The 23711-nt window shown below is 39.7% G+C and overlaps 2 protein-coding genes across 3 annotated transcripts; one reads left to right on the forward strand and one right to left on the reverse strand.

Moving 5' to 3' along the window:
* Window positions 1-5019: 5019 nt before the first annotated feature.
* LOC124486864 (trifunctional nucleotide phosphoesterase protein YfkN-like) lies at window positions 5020-8503 on the reverse strand. Its single transcript, XM_047048742.1, has 9 exons — window positions 8367-8503; window positions 7867-8018; window positions 7640-7730; window positions 6967-7459; window positions 6381-6528; window positions 6043-6208; window positions 5689-5836; window positions 5352-5535; window positions 5020-5147 (listed from the first exon to the last, which is right to left on the reverse strand). Exons 1-9 carry the CDS (start codon window positions 8501-8503, stop codon window positions 5020-5022), a joined length of 1647 nt encoding a protein of 548 aa, XP_046904698.1.
* On the forward strand, window positions 8373-15447 carry rgs7bpa (regulator of G protein signaling 7 binding protein a). 2 transcript variants are annotated; one of them, XM_047048396.1, is made up of 6 exons: window positions 8373-8435; window positions 12290-12456; window positions 13767-13897; window positions 13985-14129; window positions 14241-14311; window positions 14507-15447. In XM_047048396.1, the coding sequence occupies exons 2-6, from the start codon at window positions 12386-12388 to the stop codon at window positions 14596-14598; spliced, it is 510 nt and encodes a 169-aa protein (XP_046904352.1). In that variant the 5' UTR covers window positions 8373-8435; window positions 12290-12385; the 3' UTR covers window positions 14599-15447. The 2 variants fall into 2 exon arrangements, with proteins under 2 accessions (XP_046904352.1, XP_046904350.1); XM_047048394.1 differs by lacking the exon at window positions 8373-8435 and adding an exon at window positions 10427-11385.
* Window positions 15448-23711: the final 8264 nt, after the last annotated feature.

The raw sequence follows: 23711 nt of genomic DNA on the forward strand, positions 1-23711 counted from the left end.
TTGTCCAGAGAGCTCTTCACTCCCACCCAAACAAAGAACATATTCCAGTTTGTACTGTAGCAAATCCACAGTCACGTTGATTTGCTGGAATAATTTAGATGAGAGAATTAATGTAACAGAGTGTTGCTTTAAAAGGGAATATGTCTCTATTGTATTCTAATTCAAGATTTAGAAGTCAAGCTCTCTTCAGGACATTCTAGACACAGTTGTAATAAATAACAACGGCTACAAAAGAAAGAATATCACATTACCAGTGTTCCGCGCCATACAGCCTCTGCAAAAAATCAGCCCCTAGGTTAGACAGCTTCCACAAACATTTATTAAGACGTTGTGTGTGTCTAGGAGATAATTGTGTGTGTGTGTGTGTGTGTTCAAGGGAGTTGAAAAGAAGAGGAAATAATTCAGGAAGCCGCAGAACAGTCAAGATAGGGAATACATTCACCCTCTCTGATAAATATGTATTTTCAAATGTCCCTCTGGAAAACATTTTGGTCATCCATGGGTGCATGTATGATTGTGTACATGTGTGTCTGTGCATTAGAAAGAGCTGTTGTGTTTTTTGAGTGTAGCCACCACCTGGAGACAGTGGTGTCTATTATGAGAAGAGCATTCTGTTTTCTGAGTTCCACGCTAATGACACACCTTGGGAGGAGACGATGGTGTGTCTGGGAGGTCCCTAGAGCTCCACCTGGGTGTGATAGCGGTAATTACGCTGGGAGAAGTCCCACGTTCCAGTGGGCTGGACTGTCTTTAATGTGTTAGAGACTCCACAGAACTGGAAGTTTGAAGGAGGAGTAGGTTAGGAAGCTGAAGAATGACATTGATTGGACTGCTGTGTAAATTAGAAGGTAAATGTTTATGATCCAGTTACACAGGTTCCTTATAGTTTTAAATACTATGTACGTACCATGCACATTTGGATATGATGGGTCTCAAACCCATACCTCTCATTTTACTTTGTCTAGTACAGTCCCTTTACATGTTCGTTCTGATGTGGGTGGATGTAGAAATACTTCACACTTATCAAATGGAAAAGTGTGAAGTACAATGGAACAGAATGACAGTGGAACACATTTAACAGAATCTCCAGAGAACAGATAGATGTGTGCTATGCAGCCAAATCAGATCTTTCATTCATCTAAGCCTTATATGACACTTGTGAGACAAACATTCATATTATAATTTAGAGAACAGTAAGAGCAATAAAGATCAATGATATCCTTCTTGAGAGTTGTTTTCCATTAGGTAGTAAAATAGTATTGATTTACCATTAACAATATGAAGAACAATGCCATTTCCCTTTTTCAAACTTACTTCTAGAGCTCAACAGGGAACCCATCCAGCAGTAGTGAAGATGAGTATATGAGCCCCCGGGACAGGGACAGCTACATCTGCGCCGTGTGTCTGGATGTGTACTTTAGTCCCTACATGTGCACTCCCTGCCACCACATCTTCTGTGAACCTTGTCTGAGGACCCTGGCAAAGAACAACCCCACCAATACCCCCTGTCCACTCTGCAGGACCATCATCACACATGTTTACTTCCAGAAAGGTAAGGTCTGGTTGTCTGTGTGATGGGGTGGTTGAGAGGTTTGGATTTGAGTTCAGTGTATCAGGTATTAGTATGTTTATATAATATGTATTCATTTATTTATTCCAAGATGTGCATATTACATGCCATCTGGCCACAATACACGTTTGAAGGTACAAGTTTAAACTTGTTGACCTTTTTTACCATAGAGCACTTTTAGATGACAAAAGCAACCTTCCTTCTCCTGTTTGTGTAAGCACATCTGAATGTGTGGCTATGAGACTTGTAGTTCTAATGTAGTTAGGCAGCAGAAACCCAAGCTGCTGATAGTGGACGAGCCCCAGCTGCAGAAGTCCCTCTGGGGGCTGAAACCTGGGACCAGATGTGTCAGTCCTGCTTCCTGTCTCCAAATGAACATCTGATGATATTATACACTTCCATGTCAATAGATTATGTAGACAAAATATGTTTGTGAGTGCGTTTGTGCGTTTTCAAGTACATAGTGAATACAGCAGTGTGCACCTACTGACTGACTATCATTAAGGTTAAGGTTGGAAAACTATCATAGTATGTGATGGAGTTGTTTTAGATACTGTACAGTCGTGGTACAAACTCACATTTTCCCCTAACATAAGTGAAAGATTTATCTATTTAGTTTCCAAAATCTTTTTTCTCACGGTTACTACAGTAGGTCTCCAAGAATCGAAGGGTACCTCCTTCAACTTTAACTGCTGTTTTTAGATCTCTCCACAAGTTTTCAATAGAATTCAGATTTGGAGTCGGAGTTTGGTAAAGCACAGATGGTGTGCTTTACCTAAAAGTCTTTATTTGGTTTCATCTGTCCACAGAATATTCTCCCAGAAGGATTTTTGCATGTAAAGATGTGTTTTGGCAAATTGCAGTCAGGCTTCTTAAGGTCCTTCTCTCAGCAGTGGGGTCTACTTGGGTCTTTTTACCTTTGGATGGTGTGAGTTGAAACTGTTGCATCCCACGTCTAAAGGTCATTTAAATCTGTGTGGCAATCGCTTTCTCCACCATTCGAACAATCCTTTTCTGAAATCTTCCATGACCATTTTTTCTTACGTCCACATCCATTGAGATAGGCTGCCATGGCATGAGCCTTAAACTTCTTGAAAACATTACACATGATGAAAACAGAATGATCAAAGTCTCTGGAGAAGGATTTGAGATCTACACACACAAGACAATCTTGTGTGTGACCTCCTCAGATAATTATCTGGTTGTCTTTCTTTTGTCCATGAACATGGCAAAACAAAACATGAGCATGAGGATTCCCTTGTGGTATTAGCTCAGATGTTGTAAATGATTCAGATTCAACTGCTCATCAAAGACATGTGAACACCAAAACATTTTTAAAAGTAAAAGAAAACCTGGAAGAAATGTTGCATTATTTGAAAAAAAGCACATGGGTGCAAATATTTTTGGCCACGACTGTAAAACTATGAATACACAATGAGATTATATAACACTGTCATTTGTTGTTGTGAAAAAGAGAAACGGAGGGGGCATAGCTTGGTAGAGAGAGATGGAGAGGATATGTTGTTGGTGTTATAGAAGGCATTCTATAACTCCAACAACCTCTCATTTCAGTCTCTCTAAGAGGCGGTGCTTATGAGGACATTGAACATATCAAGGGTTCTTGAGAGTGATTGGGTAGCCAAGGATTTTAGATGTGAGTCTTTTGTTGATTATTACAGCCATGGTGACTCTGAGGACAACAGCAAGAACTGGGTGTTGGGGTGGGGGTTCTGGTTTTGTATTAACTGGGCCATGATGGTGCTTTACTTTGTTTTTATACTGCATGTCAACGCCTTAATTAAAAGGAGTGATATGTCCATGTATTTAGGAAATAATAAAAACAATCAAACCAAATCTGCCAATATATGGGGATGTAATTGGGTAATAATTATTTTTTTTATGTATGGCTGTTGCAGAGTTGAACCACACAACTCGAGCATTCTTCCCAAAAGAGTATATTTCCCGAAAGCAAAACTTCCAGAAAGCCAGCTGTGCAAAATGGCCTCTTCCAAGTTGTAGGAAACTATTTCGTATTTTTGGGGGTGAGTACAACAATTCATTTACATGTTTTATTTCACAATGTCATGATAGCATGGCCTATTACACAAGTAATATGAGGAACAGTAGCAAACGATGAAATATAGATCCATGGGTAAAAGAGATGGGTTTCAAATAGCATTATATCAACTTATAGCACAAGAAAAAGATAACACACAATCCATATGATTTCTTAAACAGGTTTCCAAAGACCTGCTAACCCCATTGCCAGGCGTCAATTTCCCCATGGAGGTTACCGCCTAGACGCCATGGACTTTGAGGACGATTCTCGGGGCTGGCGCTTCGACATGGACATGGTGATCATTTACATCTATTCAGTGAACTGGGTCATCGGCTTCTTTATATTTTGCTTCCTCTGCTACTTCTTCTTCCCCTCATTTTGAAGACATTGGCAGGATGGATGGATAACTGGATCGATTAATGAATGGATAGATGAATGGAAAGATGGGTGGATTAAAAGATACATAGCCTGGTTCTAATAAACGATTTCTATTTTCTGGAAATGTCCAGGACTGCCATCTCTGTTAGTCATAAACTGTACTTATTTAGGTTATGTGATGGATGATTTGTTAATATTTTACAAACTCTAAACCCTTCATTTCCTACAGCATTGAATTTCAACAGTGAATCTTTTTGCAATCTAAATATCTTACTCAAAAGAAAAGTTATTTCCTCAAATGCCTTATTAACTAAATACAGTTCTAATTAGTTTCTCAGTAGTGCATCTTTGATGTTGATCGTTGATCCAAATCATGCTCTTTGATGCTTGACTAGCTCTTCTGTTTATGTTGTGTAGTTTGATTACAGTCTACATGTGTAGTCTTTAAAATAAGACAGCTTGAAATACTCTTCAAATTGTATTACTACATTATTGTATTTACAGATACACGTCATGTACAAATAAATACCCCAAAAACTTGAAAGACAATGTTGAGATTTTACATCGTAACGAACCTGGGTGATTAAATTTTCTATTTCTGAGGAAGATTTTAAAAACATAGCCAAACCAGTGTGCTTCACAGATGATGGTACTGTATTCACAACAACACATAATATGAGTGTTCATAGTAATTTGGGGTTCAATACCAGTATGTTTAAGGATTTCAGCTGAAACTCACAATAAAGCAAAATAATGGGCTCTTTTCTCTTGTGCACTCTGTCCTTCTTACATCTTTGCTGAGGTAGTATTTACCATAAACTCAATTAATAATACCAATACAATCAAAAAACATTAGAATTATAATGTTATCGACAGTCCTCTGTGTTTAAAGACCAGCATCCCAAACCCCATGTGAGATGTTACCCAGGCCGAGAACATTTGATGTGCTGTTCCTGGGTGATTTTTAAATAGTTCCAATTTGGTCCAGCAACAAGCAGAAACCTTCTTTGTTTTAGCCCTCAGCTTCAGTTTCTGATTGGCTCTCAGTGAAGATGTGGTAGATTCTACCCTCCACTCCAGGTACCACAGCCACAGACACTGCTTCTCCCGGGAGCTTCTCGTTCACACTTTTCTCAATGGCTGCAAAAACCAACAGTTCCACATTGCCTCAAGCAAAAATGGAAACAAACCAAGATATGATAACAAAGTATTTCAACCATGCAAATGTTTTAAAATAAATAAATAATTTTCTTTAAAGGAATATATAAACATATAATAATGCATGCATGAATTAACAAATAAGTAATATCAACCAATGGATGAATGAATGACACGTCTGCTTACCGGACACTGAAGGGCTGTCAGAGACTTTAATGAGACCCATTCTATGACCAGACCTGCAGGTCTTCAGTCCTCTGACTATCATGCCTGACTCAAAGTGGTTGACTAGGATGGTGGAGAGGATTTGGGCATTCTCAATATCAAAGCTCAGAGGGCAGCCTTGGAACATCGTATAGCCATCTTTGCCCTGAAGACCATTTGCAGTATCAATTGATTCACTAAATTATTCAATACAACCACTTTTAGTGTATTTGAAAGCCTGCTTCTTTTTTGCTTGTTTATTCCACTAAGGTGGCACTGATTTGCCAAATAAAAGCAGAGGAAATGTATGGAGAAATACCTTTGTTAGGTATTCTTTCATTGCCACCAAGTACCTCCTCGCTTTATCCAAAATCTTCCCTTGAACTTTTACTGTTTTAGCAATGACCCTCGCTCCAGGTTTTTTATTTGGATCAAAGCCAAATTGTATCCCTGCAACCTGTGGAAATCTGATGTCACAATACCAATACATGTTTTTCATATGCACATACACATGTGAAGATAACGACATATGATTATTTGCTGGCTAGATCAAAAGAACATCATGAATCATGGTCAGGAAAGCGTGTTGTGCCAACCAACACATACACTCCAACACACAAATTGAAAATGATCGAGCCTCTTTGCTTGGTATGGCTGTGCACAAGCTAGCTACCTGCCATCCAGTTCTGGGTAGTTCCTAACCCCGTTTTCCAAGCCCTCATACAACTGCTGTCCGGTGGCCTCCACCACCAACACTAGGTCGTTGATGGGTAGGATCTGCAGCAGGTCACGCATGGTCAGGGGCCCAGTTGGGTGGATACGGTCTGACCGCAGAGTACCTGCAACACATGGCCATGAGACAACCTGCACAAAACATTCCCCATTTGATTCCTTAGTATGAAGACAGTTATGGATGAAACAGGAGTGTAATAGTCCCTACATAAACCTTTCACTACATACTGTATGTGAATTCAACCTAAATCTAAAGGGTTGAGAATGTACAGTAACAACCTGAGTTGAGAAGAGCCACCTCGGCATGGGTGGCCTCCAGCATAGCATTGGTGATGAGGTTTCCTATGTTGCACTCCCCTCGCCTCACTGTGGCACAGCGTCCATCTAGTTCAATGTCCATGTGACAGATGACCTCTCCTAGCACATGCTGACCGAGTGAGAGAGTGTGTGAGAGAGAGAGAGAGAGAGAGAGAGAGAGAGGGAGAGAGAGAGAGAGAGAGAGAGAGAGAGAGAGAGAGAGAGAGAGAGAGAGAGAGAGAGAGAAAGAGAGAGAGAGAGAGAGAGAGAGAGAGAGAGAGAGAGAGAGAGAGAGAGGGAGAGAGAGAGGGAGAGAGAGGGAGAGAGAGAGAGAAAGAACAAAAGAAAGGGGGATTTTGATTTCGCTCCTTTCACTTTTCAATGCTTCTGTATCCTCATATCACTACAATTCATACTACATAAAGCTTTTTTTTTGCATGTGGGTGTTACAGTAACATCTGTGCAATATGAAGTGGGAAATCGATTACAAATACAAAATATTCTGAGAGAGTAGAATATTATAAACAATATCTTCTACACAGTATAGACCTACTGCACCTATACTTACCTGAATGTTGTTGGTGTATCCATTCACAATCTGCTTGATCTCATTGTCTTCCTCCAGGTGTTTCATGGTTGAGATCTTATGGCAACTATATTTAAAAGTCATGTCATGGTCCCTGACAACATCAATTTTTGACATATATCTAAACTCAGAACCACTTTTTACTATCAGTATCCCATTCACCTCCAGAACTCCATACTCATGATCATGGCCCCCGAGAATGAGATCCAGACCCCTGGATTCTGACGCCAACCTGATGTCATTATGCCATCTCATGTGTGTAAGTGCAATGACCAGTTTGGCTCCCTGCTCTCTGAGTTCTGCAGAAAGTGAATTGGCAGTCTCTACGTAGTCAACATAGATGATGTTGTTTCTGTCTACAGTTCCCAGAGTGTCCAGCCAATCCTCCTCCACTAGACCCATCAGGCCAATTTTCTGACCATTCCACTCCAGGATATTGCTCACCAAACCGTGCCCCAGGGTTTTATTGGTAAACCTGTTTGCCAAGAAATTACAGAAATGATTTGTATCTACAAGGGCATCCCTAAAATAGCATAGTTACGGTATTAATTCCTCACAACAATTATTGATCATGGCTGATGGACTGTCATTCCACCGAACAGCATTTTCTATACATCTATAAAAACAGTAGGTAAAGACAGGGGTAAAAAAGTACCTGTCATAGACATTGCTGAGAAACCAGGGGAAGGTCATCTGTGGAGTCAGCTCCTCCAAGACATCCACTCCAAAATCAAACTCATGGTTGCCTTTAATTGATTCAAACATGAAGATCCATCAACAACAAGAAATTAGAGGTGGGGAGGGGAGTAATGCACAACTGACTTACCAAGGCTTCCTTGGTCTGTACAATATTAATGGATGACTGGAAGGAACAGCACTTACCATACACAGCGCAATGGACTCCTAATTTATTGAGAATATCAACCATGTGCTTTCCTTTTGTGATTGTACTAAGTACGGAAGGGTTCAGACAGTCACCACTGAAAACCACAAATGGATTCAATGCCTGGAATTCTTTCATAGCAGTGGCAAACCTAGAGTTTAAGACAAGTTAGTGTGATTAATACTGCTCAGACCTGACAAAAGCCCAGCTCTGTCCTTTTACATTGGCGACATAGTTGAAGGCTATAACTTAGCCCAGGTTTAAAAGCCACGAATAGGTTACATGAAACATATTCTAAAGGTGTATATTTTTTTCAAGATAATACTTGGTTAGCTTATTTGGTTAGACAGAAACTGGGGGGGTGTATAGGTACTGTATAACCTAACCGTTATACAGTACCTAACCGTACTGTATAACGGTTAGGTGTACAGCCATATTGTTAGCTAGCCTAGCTAGAGCTAGAGCTAGCCATGTTGGTCCGCAACGTTAGCTAGGCTACCTCGCAGCGCCGCCAACAGGTTCCTCGGATCTAGCCTCTATTTCGTATGCATCGTTGAAATGTAAAATTGTAAGTACTACTTCTAGTTCTTTACAACTAGGTACAGCTGGACTACTTTCACTTGATATATTCGACATTGGATTGCTGTTGGAAGTTAAGAGACATTTATCCTTTGTCCCGTCGATGAATCTCCTTGGAGACTATAGCCTATGCGCTTTTGGTTGTGATGAGAAGTGAGCGCGTGAAAGGCAACGCTATAAATTAACACCTCTGGCATGACTGTTACCTAGATGGAATATAGAATCAGTGCCCCACCTGTTATCAACAGAAAGAACTGCAACAAAATTATGTTATTTTTTATTTCTCAAACATTTTTATTTTCGTTTACTTCGAATAATTTATTATCTATGAATATAGCGTCTTCCTAAATTGTTTCGTTTCATTCGTTTGTGTTAAGATTTAATTTCATGTTCATTGGTCCCTGCCTTGCTGCTTCAGACTGCGTTCTGCCAATTCGAGTTAGCATAGGCCAGAGCCATAGAAAAAGATTTTCTATTCTCTATCTTTTTCTATGGCTCTGGCATAGGCTAATCGTGAAAGTGGGGCTCTGGTGGGGCTAGCCCTTCTCTCACAATGCAATGTACATTGGACGTGGGAAAGTTTTAATACGCATGCTCAGAATGTAATGTAATGTAAGTAGATCACACAAATTTGATGCCAAGTGGGGCTGAGAGCCAGTTGCCCCACCACAGCGTCATTTCGTATTTCAGACCTGATTGGCTATCTGTCTTTCTGGCGCCAACATTAGTCGGCAAAAAGGAGACCGTGGTGGGGCTAGCCCCTCTCTCACAATGCAATGTACATTGGACGTGGGAAAGTGTTAATACGCATGCTCAGAATTTAATGTAATGTAAAGTAGATCACACAAATGTTATGCCAAGTGGGGCTGAGAGCCGGTTGCCCCAATACAGCGTCATTTTGTATTTCAGCCCTGATTGGCTGCTTGTCGCCAACATTAGTCGGCAAGAAGAGCGAGGATATGTAGCTAGATTGCCTTAGCTAGCTTGTTAGCTTCACAAACGCCAGATAACTTGAGAAAATGAATAAAGTGGATTTCATACTTGAGCACCGGTTATATACCCTATAAACCCTTAATTTGGAGGAGAAAGTTGAAGTAAAGCAGCTTAAATGGTGCCCATCAGCCACAATATTGTCATCGCTCAAACTGCTGGTAAAAGTAACTGTAGGTTTAAAGTGGAGTGGTTTTTGAAGGAAAGGAGGCTAACGGTTAGTCTAGTTAGCATACAAAAGAAGGCACCTCTCTCTTCAAGTGAGCTCTCAGCCTTGGTGAGTGAAAGCATATTTTATCATCCTGCCTTTGTGGTGCTGGTCCATGCATTGGTCATATTTTGGGGCTGGATCGATAGATAAAGATGGTGACGTGTCAGTGTGTCCATGCTTATCTGGTTGTTGTCATAGAATGGATCTGTATCCCTAAAAAGTTGTATTTCTGCTTCGTTGTGGCCTTCCGTTGTGTTGCGCTCATTGCTGTTTGCGCATGGCCCTGTAGGCACATTGGTTCTAAGCTTGGTTGCATTCCTAATTTAGGTTTGTAAATATGAAAGTGGTAATTTTACATGTGTGTGTGTGAGAGAGAGAGAAGGAGAGCAATTACACGAGAAGGTCTCCCTCTCTCCAATTTGTGTACTACAACACCTGGTAGAAGCAAGCCGCTTTGTCGTTAAAAGTGTTGTGTGGAGCCACGCTGTTTGTTGACGTGTTAAATAAACACATCAGTAGCAAGAGGGACTTTTGTAGCTTACTGGTATCCTATATTTTGAAATGTTTTTTGCCCCACCAATTTTTTACATATAAAAACGCCACTGTATAGAATAGACCAGCAGCACTAACATAAAAATAGCCTGTAAACCACGTAGAAATGCATAACATTTAGGCTACTTATATAAATAGCACTAACTTTTAGATGAAATGTTCTTAGCTCAATACATTTAGGCTACATATAGGCATAATTGGCCACAAGGCTATAGAGTTTCAGAAAACTTGGGGGTCTGGCTTGGCGGGTCGTTTTAGTATTCCTGTCCTATGGGTGTGCAGCTTTGCAAGCCACGTCAGGCCTGTAGCAACTGCTCGTCTTGCTCTCCAAGGTTAGATACACTCGACTGAGACACTGGAAGAATAAGACCTTGGGAACTAAATCACAATTTTGGCACTGTTTTTGTGCGTTTATTTTCACCCGAAGCCTATGAAACACGCGTGACGGATATACAGTGACATTTTCTATTCTATTTCTATTAAAGCGACGTTTTGTGCATTGTCGGGACAATACTTTGTTTTTGTCAAGTGATTCATGGAAACGCAAAATTATAAGAAATGGTTGTATTTGGTGAAAAGTCGTGAAAGCAATTGTATCCTCCGACAACGACAGCGGTGCTTAAGGAAAGAGAGCTCCACCGGTCCCGGAGTTGGTGGGTATTGTCAAGGCTGTATCGTGTAGGCTACCGTCTGCTGGAGTGAAGGTGACTCGCGTCCCCTTTGCAGTCGAGGCAATGCGGAGAGGATTCGCGAGCGCTCATCCGATTCTTCAGTGCACCGAGTGTTGCCTTCAAAAAGACTTATATATGTTGCAGCTATAAAGAGAATAGGAAGAGACATAGAAGGAAAGAGAACAATAATACTAAGTAGGCTATATCCCTTATAGCATATCCCAGTAGGGATTCGCTGCGTTGTATCTTTCCCAAATTGCCTGGTAACGGAGGAGACTATATAGGACACAAGAGCCAAATACTGGAGTTTTGGGAAGATAAACAACGTTCTGTATTAGCGCTGTTTTATTAGTGGATGTGTATGCATGAGTTCTGCACCGAATGGGCGCAAGAACCGCCCCAGATCCGCCGGGAACATCTTTCAGATCGGCAAACCTCCCCACCGAGACCAAGAGAGGAGAGAGAGCACCGAAAGTACCCGCAAAGCCCAACGCGCCGTCGCCGACTGCAGAATGGTGGGTTTGCGACAAGATAGTATGCTACTGGGTTTCTCTGATGTGCACCTCAAGTGCACCTAACCCACCCTTTCTTTGTTCTAGGCTTGAATTGAAGCATCGCACACGACTAGGATAATTTAACTGCAACTACACTGTGTCGAAATAAGCACCTGCCTGCTGCAGAGTGCCCCTCATGTTTTCGCACTTCTAGGACTGGACATGATTGTTACATATATCATTTTGCATATGGTGCACCACGTCGGCTATTAAAAGCTTAGTAACTGATTATGTGGGATGATCTCCTCCTGTGAATCTGACTCGATTCACAGGTTCTAGCAGAACCGTCTATATAAATTCTTCATCCCTCTCATCCATCTCTGAACGTCACTGAATCGCAGCCCACAGGGCAATAGCAAAATCGGTATCACAAAGGAAATAGCTTTGTCTTAATCAGTTTATTTGAAGTTGTTGATTGATTAGTCCAACTTAGCATCATGTGCTTTTGACAATACACTATAGTGTACATATATGTATATTGTTTAGGTGCAGTTTATTTTTAACTTAATCCTAATATTAAGACATCAATAATGATTACGGTTGGCAAATAATGATTAGGCCACAAACACAGATCTAAATAAAATTTAGTTTCAGGCTGGCTGTACCCAACAGCAAATACAAAGCTATGCTCAGGTTTTGTTTTGCCTTGCAGTCAAGTCGTCCTCGCTGCTGAATCTGCCTATGCTCGGCATTTAGCCTATCTTGTTCTCGACTTGGAAGTCTGCAAGTCTAGCCTCTAAACTCTTATCTCACATTTGAATGTGTTCTCCTTTGAAATTGAATGGTCTTGAGTATCTGCAAAGTCGGAAAATGCTGGTTGGTTATTCAATATAATTCTGATAACAAGCTCACTTTTATTCTGCAGATCGTTCAGGAGTTTAACATCCTCGTGGCCCTGTACCGTGAACTGGTAATCTCAATAGGCGAAATCTCCGTCGACTGCCCCTTGTTACGTGCCGAGATGCTAAAGACCCGAACGAAAGGTTGTGAGATGGCCAGAGCAGCCCACCAGAGCCTGACATTGATATCTGGGTGAGTCCGTGCTGTCCGTAGTCCTGAAAGAGAAACCGCATCGCCGCCCTTTTTAGTTCCCGCTATACTTTTCCGTTATTTTACGTGATTTTTCCCCCCCGAAGGTTTGGAAATCATTTGTTGTTTGTCTCCGCTTCCTCCCGTTAGCAGTTGTCAATGGATGTCGACTGATTTTCCTAATTCGTAAAAGTTTTTGTTAACATGCAAAATATGTTTGTACAATTATAGTGAGTGATTAAAAAACTGTAACCTGCTCAAAGAGCTTTTCAGATTGTGTCCAGTCCAATATGGTAACATTTCAAACACTCACCGTTAAATAGCCTCCTTATAACCATTATAAACGTAAAATAGGGTGCTTGTTTTAGTCTCATCTGCCTACAAATATTACATAGTGACAATGTGTGGTTAAATGTGGAGCCCTTTGCTTTAACCTATCTAGCTTTTAAACAATACATTTCCTACCATTTCCTTTAGGTGATTTCATTATGTGTATCCTTTACTGTCTGTTACACATATGACAAAATCAGAGCATCTCCTTCCTGTGTCACATGGCCTGCTATCCCGGTGTCATGCATCTTTCTCAGTCCTGTATTGCCGTGACTCACATTGTGATCAAAGTCCTGACACCATCTTCACAGCCCAGGCAGGATGTCCTAGGAATCCTCAGATATATCTTAATACTCTTAAGTAAGCTAGAAGAGTCCTAATGGAATACCTGTCTCTGCATAAGAAGCCACACTTAAGCCTCAACCACGGCAACACAATATTGCAGAGAAAACATTAATAAACTATTACTCATTTGAGTTACTAGTATCACAGTTACAGTACCACCGCATTTCAATAACTTATATGTACTATAATACCAGGAATTACTTCCTTACTATACATCTCTCTGGATTGGAGTGCATACTATGGTTATGTTAGCAAAGTTTCACTTACAGTCAAAAAAGCAATCCTAACCCTAACCCTTTACACATGACTGTCCTAATCATCACCCCCACCTGCATCTAAACTCAGTTCAGTATGAAGAAAATTATAAGGAAACATCTTCTTTGTCTTGACTTGTCCCAGCACTCTGATAATGCACACCAACATACATCAATATTAACTTATAGGATGCATACTGCATTGATCATGTATGCAAATATGTCGTAAAGGTAAATTATCCAGTTTTGGGTATGACGATTTAGTAAGTTAGTTCTCCTGTTTGTGCGTGTTTGTATTGTTGTATACATTATTATTATTATTATTATAAAACTCTGACTGAGTGGAAGGTGAACTTGCTCTGACTTTTTCTGTACCTCTATAAGACCTGAGGATGGAGAGATCCATCCAGAGATCTGCAGGCTCTTCATCCAGCTGCAGTGCTGCTTGGAGATGTACATCACTGAGATGCTCAAGTCTGTGTGTCTGTTGGGCTCCCTGCAACTCCACAGAAAAGGTAGGACACTGTAGATCAAACCTTTATACTAGTTCAACTCTTTGCTTTTGTCTTAGGCCCAGGAACACTTGCATGTGTTTGCTTCAGGTAAAGAGTCGTGCGGACCCCACAGAATTCACAGTAAGGTGGAGGAAAGCTCGGACATTCCCATCCTGGAGGACACCTCTTCTTCACCCATGGACTGTCCTCAGCTCTGCTGGCTAGTGGCCACAGATATAGACAACATAGAGAGGTGGGTCAGTGCCTGTGAGTGAGTAAGTGTGGACAGTGAGTTTGACATTGTTGTCTGTTCTTTTCCTTGATACATAATGATAGATAGGAGCCATAAACTGTGATTTGACAGGGACATGAGAGAAATGAAGAATCTTCTTAGCAAACTCAGGGAGACAATGCCTTTACCACTGAAGAACCAAGGTAGGACATCCCATGACACACAGCACTGTTGTATTTCCTCCGAAATAACCTACGTACATTTATTTGTAATTTAAACACATATGAGGAACATTAACAATAATGTTTGATCATTCAAGGTATACCGCTCATTGTCAAGACAATCTAGTGTCTGGATAATGTACTTCACTTTTCATCCGTCTGTGTGTTTTCCAACAGATGACAGCAGTTTGCTGAACCTGACTCCCTACCCTCTGGTCCGGCAGAGAAAGAGGCGTTTCTTTGGGCTCTGTTGCCTGGTAACCAGCTAAGGGCCCCACCCAGGAGACTGCATATAAAATAAAATAAATGTTGCTCCAGTCTTCACCACTTGTGTCTGGCACACCAATCTATTACTGCCATTTTCAAGATAGCTTGCTCACTCTTTCTTTGGTTGAAAAGGCTACCCATTTTATTTTGTAATACAAAGATGTAACAAAACCAATTGCCACCAACATATATTTTGAGATATTTTGCCACCAAATTGCAAACTTTTGAGTCCAATATCTTGTTTGTCCAATCTACATGGAAAACAGATTGTGACATAATGTCAACATTGGATTTTTTTTTTATGTGATGGATTACTGGGTGAATTTAAAATGACATCTGACACCAGTGTGTTACTGTAGAAATACATACAATACAGCACACTTACAGTATAGCGGGTATGAAGTTTGTTAGCATTGAACTGAGTGTGCAGCATTAGGTCTGCAGGGTACTGTATGTTTTGTATGTGTCTTGTTCTGTTGTTTTGTTTCTTGCTGTTTACTACTACACGTAACATTTATTTAGTCTTCCATGAACCAGAAAACTGTACCCAACTTTACTTTCCAGCTTCAAGCGTAAAACAATACAATATATTACAAAAAAAAAACTTATTTGCACATATATTACATCTATAACTGGACACTTTAGACCTGCATATAATCATACTGTGGAAGTGATGCGCACTAAATTATTTTCCAAGTTGGATTTATTTAGCAAAGTCCTGGAAATTTGGCATAAGCAGGTAGAGTCCCCCTGTGTGCCTGGAACAGTCAATGCAAGTAACAGGGTGGCTTAGCATGGGTCTTGTTTATTACTGATAGTAATGTATGTGTAGGGCATGGAGAAGGTTGTAGATCAAGCTGGTAAAAGCTCAAACTCATTTTACATTGTAATAAAACTTTTTTATTTAAAATAAGTGCCCTGTCTGTTGTCATTTGACATAGAATATGCAATTTTCTATTACCTCCACAGGGTGGTGACGTAATTGGAATAATGAGTCAAAAAATCAAATCAGTAGCTTCCAGTGACCTTGTACTATGTTGTTTAGTCAACTATGCATTTCAATGACGTCACCAACACTCATGTTGCCAAAAAAAGCAACACCAACACCTCAATGAAACAGCGGTGTGATAGAATGTGCCACTGTGAACTCAGTGTACAGACAACATTTTCAAAGGCAGATTTCAAACACGAAGTGTGCTAATGAAGTCTTGTAGTTGACCAGGCCGTGAACGCGTATGAGTGGGCCTAGGTGGTGAAACATCAGGCCGGGGCTGAGGCCTTGCATCCTGTTTGGAGGCCGACTGACGTACAGGAGTATCCAGCCACACTGACGGTATTGTTTGGTATGTAGTTTTGTCTATGAATAAGGGAACTGGCACCCTTCTCAGTCGGCTAGCGTGCCACCAAGTACCATCGATGAGGATGAACAAGGCCATTCCCACTGCTGGATGACTTATAGAGGGGAAGGCACCATTTTTTATTATTTTTTTACGCACTTTTATTATCATGGTGGGGCCTACGGACTCTGATCCAGTCTCGAAGACAGGAAGGTAAAGGTGCTAGCATCAAAGAAAGTGTGGAAGCAGGTGTTTCCTTGACCAAATGTAGACCAGATGTGGGAGAAAGTGTTGGTGAATCCAATAGTTAAGAATGCACACAATTACATTTTCACCAAAGTGGTGCTCCATCAGATAGACAGGCTTGTCTTTCAGATGTGCAATGTATGTGGGGTCATAGATGAGAATCTGATCCAAACGATGTGTGAGTGTGTGGTATTAAAGGAGTTCAAAGTCAAATTAAGCGGTACGCACTACCACCGTTAGGGAGGGGAGGCTACACTTCGCTGCTCAAGGACCCCCAGCAGTCAGACAAAGAGGCATGGAGTCGTGGGTGCAAGCAAGAGCACAGACAAAGTTACTGCTTCAAAAGGGGCATTTATTCGCCACGGTAAAAGTAGGGAGAAGGGGCTGGACGGGACCAAAGCAAAAAATAATAATATATACAGCCCACCCCTTTACCTGTCCTAACTACCTAACAAACAATACCTGTTAAACTGGCGCTCGAGCAGAGCGCCCAAACCAAAATACAGGGGGTGGTCCGCCCAGATCTAACCTAATGTGCTTAGACAAGAAAGTTACCCTACAGGTGATGTAAGCCCAGGGCGTCTTGCCTAACACACAAGGTGCTTCCCCTTCTCCCTGGGAAGACAAAAGAAATAAGATTAACAAATGGGAATATCAAACAATAGTTAATAACAGTACAACACAAAACAATTAACAGGTCTCTCAGGGTTCCACAACGGTGCACCGAGCAACCAAACGCACAAAAGAGAGAGACATCAGAAAGAGAGCACCAAAAGACAAAAAGAAGACAAAAACCCTCGAATGAATAAACAGTGGCACAGATATACGGCTGAGGGGATGATGGGATTGGATGGTGGAAAACAGGAACCAGCTAAACATGTTAACGGCAGGGAGCCATTGATTGGTGCCACCTGAAAAGAGGGCGCAATACAAATACACACACGACAGGACTGGGGACGTAACATTAAGGAACTTAGTACAGTATATAGGTACTGGGGACAGAAATGAATAAGTGGGTTTGAGTAGAGGTGTGGATTACATAAAATGAGTTAGAAATTAGTAGATTTGTTTTCTTCGTTATTTATGTTCAGTTTTACTGTAGACCTGTGTTTTCTGAATCCGACACAAATTGACACTGATAGATGGCAAGAGGCCAAAAGGAGGTGTGGGTGTCAACCCGCTAGACCTCGCAGGAAGGTGGGAGTGGAACGACTTTGGTTCTTAGGAAGGGCTGACTGTAACTGGTGTTGGAAAACACATGTGGTAGGGCAGAATAGAGGAACCACGTACCACAAGATTGCTCAATTTCTGAGTTTTGATGCAATTGTTTCAACTGTGAGGCCACTTATCACCATGACCTCTTGCACCAAGGAAAATTACAGTGTAAGTTACAGCCTTTCATAAGAGACCCTGAGCACAAATGGACACCCACAAGATGCCATGCCCCCCACTTCCACCTAGTCCATGCCAGGCTCTCTCCTGTCTGGAAGCGTGGGCATAGGACAACTCTCCGTGGAGATTGTACTGGTTTTTTTCTTGTGTGTAATAATGAATAATTTGTCGCCAAATGTTATTTTCTGTTTGACTGTGTCCTCTGAGCCCGACACAAATTGACACTGACAGACAGGTCAAAGGTCAAGTGGCCCAAAGGAGGTGTGGGACATAGAACGACTCTCTGTGGAGACTGCATCGACGCTCACCTTACCATAGGAACCAATACTTTTAATCTCACAAATAAATACAACTTTTATTGCTCAATCGTTTTTAGTCTGCTTTAGTCTGATATCCCACACACTGCTCCTCCATCTCAGAACAAACCTTTCTTAGTTCCTAGGTGCTTTTAATCTTAAGTGGTGTAGTCAGACTACATACACCCCCATGCCTCACATGCACCTTATATACCTCACATACTGGACATACTGTACATCATACTCCTCATACACCACACACACACTACATCACTTTACACTGCAAGCACTCCACACATACCATTCCTCCAACAACAACACACAGCCCCTCTCCAAAACAGCATGTTTACAGCCTGGAGTAGGATCCTTCCCACCCTAAATACCTTCCCTCCCAATTTCTCTCCCTCGTATCCTTTATCCCAATGATCCCATGCAAATGTATTAAAACATATACTTTAATTTAGTGCAGATACTGATACATATCAGTATATACTATATATATACTGCTTTATGTAATATCAGTATATACTATATATACTGCTTTATGTAATATCAGTATATACTATATACAGTGCCCTCCAAAAGTATTGGAACAGTGAGGCGAATTCCTTTATTTTTGCTGTAGACTGAAAACATTTGGGCTTGACATCAAATAATGAACGTGAGACCAGAGATCAACGTTTCAGCTTTTATTTCCAGGTATTTACATCAGGATCTGATGCACAACTAAGAAAATATCACATTTTGTTTGAATCCACCCATTTGTCATGTGATCAAAAGTATTGGAACAGATATACTTAAAACATATTTAAGTGAATAAGACTTAATATTTAGTTGCAAATCCTTTGCTTTCAATAACTGCAGCAAGTCTGTGACCCATTGACGTCACCAAACTTTTGCATTCTTCCTTTTTGATGCTTTCCCAGGCTTTCACTGCAGCCTCTTTCAGTTGTTGTTTGTTTTGTGGGGTTCCTCCCTTCAGTCTCCTCTTAAGCAGGTAAAATGCATGCTCTATAGGGTTTAAGTCTGGAGATTGACTTGGCCAGTCTAATACCTTCCATTTCTTGCCCCTGATGAACTCCTTTGTTGTTTTGGCAGTGTGTTTTGGGTCGTTATCTTGCTGCATGATGAAGGCTCTGCCAATCAGTTTGGTTGCATCTTTCCTTAAATTGGCAGACAAAATGTTTCTGTAGACTTCCGAGTTCATTTTGCTGCTGCCATCATGTGTTACATCCTCAATGAAGATTAATGAGCCCGTCCCAGAAGAAGCCATGCAAGCCCAAGCCATGACATTACCTCCACCGTGTTTCACAGATGAGCTTGTGTGTTTGGGATCATGAGCAGTTCCTTTCTTTCTCCAAACTTTAGCCTTTCCATCACTTTGGTAAAAGTTAATCTTTGTCTCATCAGTCCATAAAACTTTGTCCCAGAATTTTTGAGGTTCATCTCTGTACTTTTTGGCAAATTCCAGCCTGGCCTTCCTATTCTTCTTGCTAATGAGTGGTTTGCATCTTCTGGTGTAGCCCTTGTACTTTTGTTCATGAAGTCTTCTGCGAACAGTAGATAGTGATACCTTCACTCCTGCCATCTGGAGGTTGTTGCTGATCTCACTAACAGTTGTTTTAGGGTCTTTCTTTACAGCTCTCACAATGTTTCTGTCATCACCTGCTGATGTTTTCCTTGGTCTACCTGTTCGACGTCTGTTACTTAGTACACCAGTAGTTTTCTTCTTCTTCAGGACATTCCAAATGGTTGTACTGGCTATGGCCAATGTTTCTGCAATGGCTCTGATTGATTTTCCATCTTCTCTAAGACTCACAATTGCTTGTTTTTCACCCAAAGACAGCGCTCCGGTTTTCATGTTGTTTTCACCTCTGAATACAGTCTGCATAGACAAAACCTATCTTACCCAATCTGAACCTGAGTGTAGACATTCAGTGGTATTTATTGATTGAATAATGTATGTAATAGGACACACCTGGGCAACAAAACACACCTGTCAGTCATATGTTCCAATACTTTTGCTCACGTGACAAATGGGTGGGTTCGAACAAAAAGGTGATATTTTCTAATTTGTGCATCAGATCCTGATGTAAATACCTGGAAATAAAAGCTGAAACGTTGATCTCTGGTTTCACATTCATCGTTTGATGTCAAGCCCAAATGTTTTCAGTCTACAGCAAAAATAAAGGAATTGGCCTCACTGTTCCAATACTTTTGGAGGGCACTGTATATACTGATACATATCAGTATATACTATATATATACTGCTTTATGTAATATCAGTATATACTATATATATATACTGCTTTATGTAATATCAGTATATACTATATATATACTGATACATATCAGTATATACTATATATACTGCTTTATGTAATATCAGTATATACTATATATATACTGCTTTATGTAATATCAGTATATACTATATATATACTGCTTTATGTAATATCAGTATATACTATATATATACTGATACATATCAGTATATACTATATATATACTGCTTTATGTAATATCAGTATATACTATATATATATACTGCTTTATGTAATATCAGTATATACTATATATATACTGATACATATCAGTATATACTATATATATACTGCTTTATGTAATATCAGTATATACTGTATATATATACTGCTTTATGTAATATCAGTATATACTATATATATACTGATACATATCAGTATATACTATATATATACTGCTTTATGTAATATCAGTATATACTATATATATATACTGCTTTATGTAATATCAGTATATACTATATATATACTGATACATATCAGTATATACTATATATATACTGCTTTATGTAATATCAGTATATACTATATATATATACTGCTTTATGTAATATCAGTATATACTATATATATACTGATACATATCAGTATATACTATATATATACTGCTTTATGTAATATCAGTATATACTATATATATATACTGCTTTATGTAATATCAGTATATACTATATATATACTGATACATATCAGTATATACTATATATATACTGCTTTATGTAATATCAGTATATACTATATATATATACTGCTTTATGTAATATCAGTATATACTATATATATACTGATACATATCAGTATATACTATATATATACTGCTTTATGTAATATCAGTATATACTATATATATACTGCTTTATGTAATATCAGTATATACTATATATATACTCTGATACATATCAGTATATACTATATATATACTGCTTTATGTAATATCAGTATATACTATATATATACTGCTTTATGTAATATCAGTATATACTATATATATACTGCTTTATGTAATATCAGTATATACTATATATATACTGATACATATCAGTATATACTATATATATATACTGCTTTATGTAATATCAGTATATACTATATATATATACTGCTTTATGTAATATCAGTATATACTATATATACTCTGCTACATATCAGTATATACTATATATATATACTGCTTTATGTAATATCAGTATATACTATATATATATACTGCTTTATGTAATATCAGTATATACTATATATACTCTGCTACATATCAGTATATACTATATATATACTGCTTTATGTAATATCAGTATATACTATATATATACTGCTTTATGTAATATCAGTATATACTATATATATACTGATACATATCAGTATATACTATATATATACTGCTTTATGTAATATCAGTATATACTATATATATACTGATACATATCAGTATATACTATATATATACTGCTTTATGTAATATCAGTATATACTATATATATACTGATACATATCAGTATATACTATATATATACTGCTTTATGTAATATAAGGGTTCCATTTTACTCTCTAATTTTTGGAGGGGAAAATTCGTGTTTCCGTGGCTTTAATACTGAATTATATGCTCTTGATGCTCTTATATGCTTGAGACAAAGCATTGCACCTTTAAAATGGCCTTGGCACTCCAAATTTGGTCAGAACTAGTTTTAGAACAAAAACTAAAACTAGGCTTTAAATAAAATATTGATGCAAAAAAAAAAAAAAAAAAATCAGATTATCACAATGATTTGGCGGGACAGACGTTATTGCTCAGGAGCCAGTTTTGGCCCACGGTCCGCATTAATCTCCTCCCTGACCCCAACTCTATCATGGATCCTGCTCCAGAACTTTACTCCACTGATCCTGGTCTGAACCTCTCTGCCAAGGTGTGATGACTGCTCTACCTTGGTGATCTAAGGTTACAAAAATGAACAGACTGTACGGATAGGGGATTACAAAGGGTTGGATTACCAGGGTGTGTCTTTGTAAATGTATTATAAACATGTATATATATTTGGGTGTGTTTTTGTGTCTGCCTTTTTGTGGAATACTCACATTATACAGAAAATCATGGCTCCAAAGCATGTTGGGATAGCCAGCACTTCTGCTACGTCAGCACTTCTTTACCCCTTTGTCTTCCCCTTACCTTATGAATTACCTTTTTGCTTATGTATAAAATGAATTATTTACCCATGGATAACTTAGCTCCCAGATTTCCCATTATTTTTGAGTTAGGAAAGAGGGTGGGGTTGAAAGGAGGGTTAGATTTAGATCTGGGACTGGGAGGGAGTTTAAGGTAAGTGTCCGGTGTGCATGGCACAGTGGCTCATTATCTGGACCCAAGAAAAAAAGGAAGGAGAAAGATTTAAGGCAAAAGCATGAATAGGAGTTTATTTTCCTTTTTTACAGGAAGACCTAAATAAGTGCAAAGAAAGGGGAGGGGTGAAAGGAGGTTTAAGATCAGGGTTGTAGAGCAGAGGAGGGGTTATATTTGATAATTTGGCGGGGTGGGTGGGGGGGGGTAGGAAGAGAGAAGGACGATATTTGGAATCAGGCTTGGGGGGAACCTCTACTAAAAGGGAGAACATACATAGGGTTACCATAATCCCCCCCCCCGACCTCTAATCCTAAACCTAACCTCTCTATCATTCCCTTTCCTCTATCATTCCCTTTCCTCTGCCCACAAATCACAGAAACAGGACTCCAACCACAACTCCCTCCCCAGACCAGCAGAGGGCAATGATCTCCCTAGTAACCACCTAAAAATAATCAGGCCCCTACACCATGGACTCCACAACACACATTAAAACATGCAAATACATACATACAAACCAAATTCAGTAACTCAACTGCCAAACCAACCACTCAAAATTGATTAGAAACCCCCGCAGCCAGACCTCGATAACCTAGCCAACCATACACACGTCCAACCCAGCGGAGCCATGTAGAAAGGAAGTGGGTCACTCTTTTAAACACAATCAAACCAACGGGACTAAATTTAAAAAACTAAACAACACTTTTTCACAAAGGAACAGAGCCGATATACAAGATGAACAAAATATCGCATCACTCCAGCTGTTTGTATGTTTTTGACATACATACCCATGCTGTGGCAATCCTGGTGATCGAGTGATCCAGGGGAGGTACTACAGATTCCCGCACCCCGGCCAGCTAACAAGGACCACGGTTGTGCCTCGTCAGCCAATCAGGGCGAGGCACAGCATAAAAGCTGGCCAGTAAAGGGGATCAAGATGGAGCAATTGAGGTGAAAGCCGCATTGAAACTAACACGCCTTCTTGTTATCTTTTGTGTCCAGCTTAGAGAGACACCTGGGGCCTGTTCCATAAAGGCCGCTCAAAAAAGCTAGACTTAAAGTCCTAAACCAGACTTGAATAAGTTCAATTAGTCAAGCAGGGCTTAAGCGGTTCCATAAAGGCCAATTTCAGCTCACGCAGTCCTACTAATTCAAGTCAGATTTAAGTAGTCAAGCTAATTGCGCGTGCAC

The sequence above is a fragment of the Hypomesus transpacificus genome, chromosome 24 (genome assembly GCF_021917145.1).
Source record: "Hypomesus transpacificus isolate Combined female chromosome 24, fHypTra1, whole genome shotgun sequence".
Lineage (NCBI taxonomy): Eukaryota > Metazoa > Chordata > Actinopteri > Osmeriformes > Osmeridae > Hypomesus > Hypomesus transpacificus.